The sequence below is a fragment of the Macrobrachium nipponense genome, chromosome 26, assembly GCF_015104395.2.
Source record: "Macrobrachium nipponense isolate FS-2020 chromosome 26, ASM1510439v2, whole genome shotgun sequence".
NCBI classification, from domain to species: Eukaryota; Metazoa; Arthropoda; class Malacostraca; order Decapoda; family Palaemonidae; genus Macrobrachium; species Macrobrachium nipponense.
The window spans coordinates 66,584,073-66,590,513 of NC_087215.1; the positions used below are offsets into that span (position 1 = coordinate 66,584,073).

Sequence of the window (6,441 nt, forward strand, 5' to 3'; positions counted from 1 at the left end):
GATGTTTCCCACAATAAAACAGAATCAGGAAATACTTAGATTTGAATTTACAGGAGTGATGCCCTTTAATTAAGATTACCTCACACCTATTTTAATGAACTTAGACTGATTGTTTTCTTGACTGTTCAGTTAAGAAAATGGGATCACTCTTACCTTTAGAGTATTCAGTCGTTTAGTATTTGTGATGAAGGGTCAGGTGTCTGGCTGTAGTGAGGTAAGTAATAACCAGGTACTTGAACAAACTGTGCCCTAAGTACAAAGGGTGTCCCAGACCCAGGAATAAAAGGGTCTCTTCTACTAGCGTGTACAAATGGTAAGTGTAGTAACCAGATACTTGGCAATTTGGGTTAACAAATATTAATGGTGTCCAGACACAGATCTTTGACTATTTCGTGCACCAAGTATTAATGGTATCCAGACCCACCCATACTCTAGGCCACTTCGTCACAATATATATATATATATATATATAATATTATATATATATATATGAAAGTACTTTCATACAAACACACACACACACACACACATATATATATATATATATATATATATATAATATATATATATATATACATATAGGCAAAATCCACAAAGAAAAAGTGAAACAATGGATTTTGCCTTTATATATATATATATATATATATATATATATATATATAATATATATATATATACATACATACCATACATATAGCCATATATATAATATATATACATACATAAAACTGTCTATGTATAGAATGCTTATAACATACAAAACAGTTAAATTACTATAAATACCAAATGACGTTACGAAATAGGTGAAAGGCAGATAGGAAAAAATAAAATAAACTCACTTGCAATAGAATAATCATTATTAATATTGTCAAGTTTACTTACATAAATGTCAACATTTCGACGTTATGCACAAAGAAAAGTTCTCTTCAACAAAAGCTGCAAAAAAAGTTTTTTGCTTTAAAAAACAAAAAAAAAAAAAAAAATCTTCAATTCTAAATTAGCTTTAAAATACATTTTATGAATAAAAAAAAGCAAAGAATTAACATCTGGCGTTTATATGAATTTATCTATATTTCCAGTCCTCAGTTGCTTTCTATCATAAATTCTGGCATAAAAATATTGTGAGATATATCTCTAAACTACTACGATCGTGAATAAGAGTAATAGTAGCTAATAGTAATATAGTCGTAATTTCTTTAACAAACCGTATTCGACTTGTCATCAGACTAAGAGGAAAGTGAAATGAAGACGGTAAAATATAATAACCTATAAATAAGATTGTATATATGACGGTAATCAACTTATGATAATGTCACGAGCTGCTGAATCGCACGGCCGTGACGCCATATTGAGAACTCTTGGACAGACGCAAATGGTAAACAGCAACAACGGGAAATTCAAAGTCTACTTCTCTCTATCGCATTAATTCTCGTCTGACTGTAGTCCAACGGTCCATCATCACTCCTGTATACAGTATCCGTTCCTTCGAAGACCCCAGGACCAAAGGCAGACTGTAAAGCAAGCACAAAAGACGCATCAACTGTAACTGCAATTTCGACTTCTGGGGATACCGCAGATATAACCGACGGCAGTTGCCAGATGAACGCAACAGTTTCGGCCAGAATTAATAATAAAAAAAAAAATAAACATGGCTAAAATAATGGCCACTTTGATAACCTACAACTCCTCTGAATCGCTAAAACGTCGCAGTGTAATATAACGATCGTGATCCAAGTACAAAGTGAAAGTTGCTGAAAGCATAGGCCTATGTATATAACTCTCGAAGGTTGGCTATTGAAAAGTGTCGTCTGAAACGTAAAGGTATAAACCTTTTGGAACTCGGTAGGTACAGTTTTTTTTTTACGTCATGATCGCGGTGGACTGTAGTTAGAATCATCTGTTACAAAAAGCACTTGTTGCAGCATCTTCGCTGGTGATGAAGGGACCACGCAGCAGCGGCAGCAGCAGGTGGTGGTGGCGCCATCTACATGTTGCTGACTCCGTCTTCTTCTTCATCCAAGAGGCCATGGTGCTGGGTGCCGGGAGGGGGCCGGTATCCGGCGTAGTTGTTGGGCAGGGCGTTCTGGGCGAAGAACTCTTCGTAGTTTCTGTTGTTTTTCTTTGGTTTGATGAACTCACGGACCTGTAAAGAGCAGAGACCCAAGCTGTACACAATATCTAAACATGCGAGTAAAATACAAACTGAGATATCATGTTCATATCGCCAGAAAATCTCGAGGACGCATCAGCATACCAGTTCGAAGTTGCTTCTGTTTTAAAGTACAAGATTATGCGCAAGTTAAGGACGGGATGACCTTGACAGCTGTGAGATCTCATTTTTTTTATCAGAGAGAGCATTACTCTGACAGCTCTCACTTCCTGATGAATACCATAATATTCTTTGGAAGCTTGAATTTCACGTCAGTGGCCCCTTTGGTGGGCTTGTTCCATATGAACAGGGTCCATCTTCTTAATAATAATAATAATAATAATAATAATAATAATAATAATAATCATAATAATAATAATGGAGAAATATACCCACAGTTATGTAAATGTACATATATTTAATTCTAAAACTCCAAGGAAAGCTTTCGGGCCCGAAAGCGATCCTTGGAGTACTAAATTTAAATATATGTACAATTACAAAACTGTGGATTTATTTCTCCATTTGAAGACTCGTGCTACAATGAAGATTTTTTAATAATAATAATAATAATAACTGATAAGTATCAAGAACCTGAAAATAGAAATAAGTATAAGGGATATACAAGTAGAAATTATACCCATAATCATAGGAACACTAGGCACGATCTCAAGATCCCTGGAAAGGACCCTGGAAAAACTAGATGCCGAAGTAGCTCCAGGACTCATGCAGAAGTGTGTGTGCTCCTAGAAACAGTGCACATACTGAGACAACTGGTGGTGCTCTTTTAAGGAGGCAGGATGCAACCTGGAACCCGACCCTCACCCCCAACACTATAAAAAGCACCCGGTCAAATATCATGACTGTGATTGAAAAGAAAATATTATAATAATACTTTGACAATCCTAGGCTTCTGATTCTTGCTAAAGACAGTTCAGACTGAGACGACACCTGCAAGTTCTTATTCTAGTCTAACTCGAGACACTGTAATTTTCTTAGTCCCAAACACAGAACTTGGCTTACCTCTTCTTGTGTGGGTTCACCAGCTCCCCTGGGGGGCCACTTGTCGTCTCCTCTTCTCCTGATGGGCTGCGTGATCTTGAAGGCGGGCTGGGATGTCACAACCTGGAAGAAAATGGTTTATTCAATTATTCCAGACATTCACGCTCGCCTCCTTTCCTTCCCTTCCCTCACCCACCCCCACCCCCACCCCGCCCCCCACAGCCATCCCACCCACATCACCCATGCAGTTCAAATCTGGAGCAGAAGTGCTCGTACTGTCACAACCTTGGAAAAATGGCTTACGTAATTCGTCTGGAGATTCGTGCATTTCATTAAACCTGCCCCTAGCGTCATCACTTCTATTATATCAATTCAAATGGAATTCATCATATCCAACAACATGAGGAAAAATTAAGAAAACAACACAAGGAAAACTTAAGGAAATGTGACTCGATGTTGCGAGTCAATGGCCGAGTACAAAAATGAGCTCCTGTTCTGATTTTCAAATTGCTGTTTCTGTAATGAACAACGCGCATCATCGAATGTTTTCCGAATATTTGGGGGAGGGGAATGATTTAGGACTCTTTTAACTCTTGTAGGGGCAGTTAAAAGCTTTTTGTAATGCGATCAGGGACCTAATACGAGGGTTTGGAAATACGAGTTTACTTTCAAGTTCCTGACATTACCTCCTTTTACGAGCATCGCTTCCTGGACTGAACACTTTGTTTTTAACGATTACATATAAACAAACCCCCCCCCCCCCCACTCTCTCTCTCTCTCTCTCTCTCTCTCTCTCTCTCTCTCTCATGCTAAATATGGTCACAATTGTCGTGGCTATCTAGATAAGTCTAGAATTTCATCTGCAGACAGAAGTTAAAAAACATTTATATTATTACAGGAACAGCAGTTTTGTTCAAAATTATCGTCTCTCTCTCTCTCTCTCTCTCTCTCTCTCTCTCGCAAAATATGGTCACAATTGTCGTGGCTATCTAGATAAGTCTAGGATTTTATCTCCAGACAGAAATTCAAAATCGATATTTATATTATTACAGGAACAGCAGTTTTGTATTGTTCAAAATTATCTTCTCTCTCTCTCTCTCTCTCTCTCCTCTCTCTCTCTCTCTCTCTCTCTCTCTCATGACACGCAGTGAACGCGCTGCAGAACGGAGATTAACCATGCATTTTTTAAAATTAATAAAACGAATCCAAGACACGAACGTCACGTAACTTGCCAGACATATTTTGCATAGACAAATCCAAGAGCACTTGCCTCCCCGCGTAACAGAACGTAATGGATTGGAACATTGAATTTTGGCCAAAAGACCAAGCGCTGGGACCCACGAGGTCATTCAGCGCTGAAATGGAAACTAACAGTTTGAAGATTTGTAAGGTGTGGCGGGATGAAAACCCCAAAACAGCTGCGCTACGAAATAATTGTTAGGAGAGGGTTTAAGGAAAGTAAGAGGGAAGAAAGAGAATATGAACGGAGGTTCAGGAAAAGGGAGCGAAAGGGGTTGCAGCTAGGGGCCTAAGGGGGCCTACAGTACACCGCATGAGGAGCGCCTCAGTGGCGCGGTTGGTTTGGTGTTTGCTTCTCACCTCGGCCATTCCATTGAGGAGTGAGAGATGTGTATTTCTGGTGATAGAAGTTCACTCTCGACGTGGTTCGGAAGTCACGTAAAGCCGTTGGTCCCGTTGCTGAATAACCACTGGTTCCATGCAACGTAAAAACACCATACAAACAAACAATACACCGCATAAGATGCACTGACGGCGCTAGCCTCTAGTGGCAAAAGCCCTCCACTGGAGCCTGTGCAAGAAACACCAGCTACCTTGCAGTAGTAAGTGGTACGAGCACCAACCTGAAGGAGTGATAGAAAACGATCACGCAAAGATCCTCTCGGGGGACTATGGTATCAAAACAGACAGGTTGATACGTGCAAATAGACCAGACGTGACGTTGATTGTCAAAATCAAGAAGAAAGTATCGCTCATTGATGTCGCAATACCATGAGACACCAGAGTTGAAGAGAAAGAAAGGGAAAAATTGAAGAAGTATCAAGACCTGAAAATAGACATAAGAAGGATATGGGATATGCCAGTGGAAATTGTACCCATAATCATAGGAACACTAGGCACGGTCCCAGGATCTCTGAAAAGGAACCTGGAAAAACTAGAAGCTGAAGTAGCTCCAGGACGCGTGCAAAAGAGTGTGCTCCTAAAAACAGTGCACATAGTGAGAAAAGTGAAGGACTCCTAAGGAGGCAGGATGCAACCCGGAACCCAACCAATTCCCCTCCCCCCAACATTATAAGTACCACCCAGTCGAATTGAAGGACTGTGATAGACCAAAAAATAAATAAATAAATAATAATAACGGAAGTTCCTTCTACCGTCAGAAGTAATTGAAAGCCTGCCTCATAAGGAAAACGACTGATTAATTGGAGACTGTCTATCGCCAGAACAAAATTAAGAGAACAAAAGTTGTTCAGTACTTCAGGCTCTAATTACTTCTTTCATAAAGGGAGTTAATTCCTACGGAAAACGTAATTCGATACAGTTGAAGAGATTTTTAATTAAACTTCCCCCTCACACATTCCTAGTCATTTCTCGTTTCACAAGAGCAAAATTAAAATCCAGCTAGTAAACACGGCATGATCCAACATCCAGCTTACTTGGGACGCGAGCAAGATTTTCCCCTTACGCGTAAGTCATAAACATTATATTCCTGACGTTTAAAGTTAATGAAAGCGTCATAAAACCTACGGTCAAATAGAGCCTTGTTTCACCAATGAAAATTAAAATGAATATGCTATATTCTATTAGAAATAATTTTCCTGCGCTATTTAACATGTACATTGTTTATTTTTTAACGTTTTCACCCTAATAAATGAATCATAAATATCCTATCCTGAAAATCATATATCTTTAACTCAACGCGAAACACCTTTTTCAGACCTTTTTAAGCTCGCCCATAGACCTTTCCTATCCCCCCAACAAGGACAAGAACAACAACAACAAAAAAGTAGTCGGTAGGCTTACTCCCCGAGCAAGGGAAAATGCACAGAAGTTTCTTCAGTGCACCGACCATAGATCTATCTTCCGTTGGTCTCGGCTCGTGAAACTTTAACCACGACCCGGTGGTGGCCTGGCCAATATCGTTACCAGAAGCATGATCATGGCTAACTCTAACCTTAAATATGATAAAAACTACTGAGGCTAGAGGGCTGCAATTTGGTACGTTTGATGATTGAAGGGTTAATGATCAACTTACCAATTTGCAGCCGTCTAGC

The 6,441-nt window shown here is 39.3% G+C and overlaps 1 protein-coding gene across 6 annotated transcripts in view; it reads right to left on the bottom strand.

Annotated features, from left to right (window-relative positions):
* Nucleotides 1-965: 965 nt before the first annotated feature.
* Nucleotides 966-6,441, bottom strand: part of LOC135200360 (uncharacterized) — a 199,070-nt gene continuing 193,594 nt past the window's right edge. For all 6 annotated transcript variants that reach the window (XM_064228965.1, XM_064228964.1, XM_064228968.1 and 3 more), the window contains 2 exons: nt 3,170-3,271; nt 966-2,143 (listed from right to left, as the gene is read on the bottom strand). In XM_064228965.1, the coding sequence (XP_064085035.1) occupies nt 1,985-2,143; nt 3,170-3,271 (261 nt within the window). In that variant the 3' untranslated portion in view covers nt 966-1,984. The remainder of the gene's footprint in view (nt 2,144-3,169; nt 3,272-6,441) is intronic.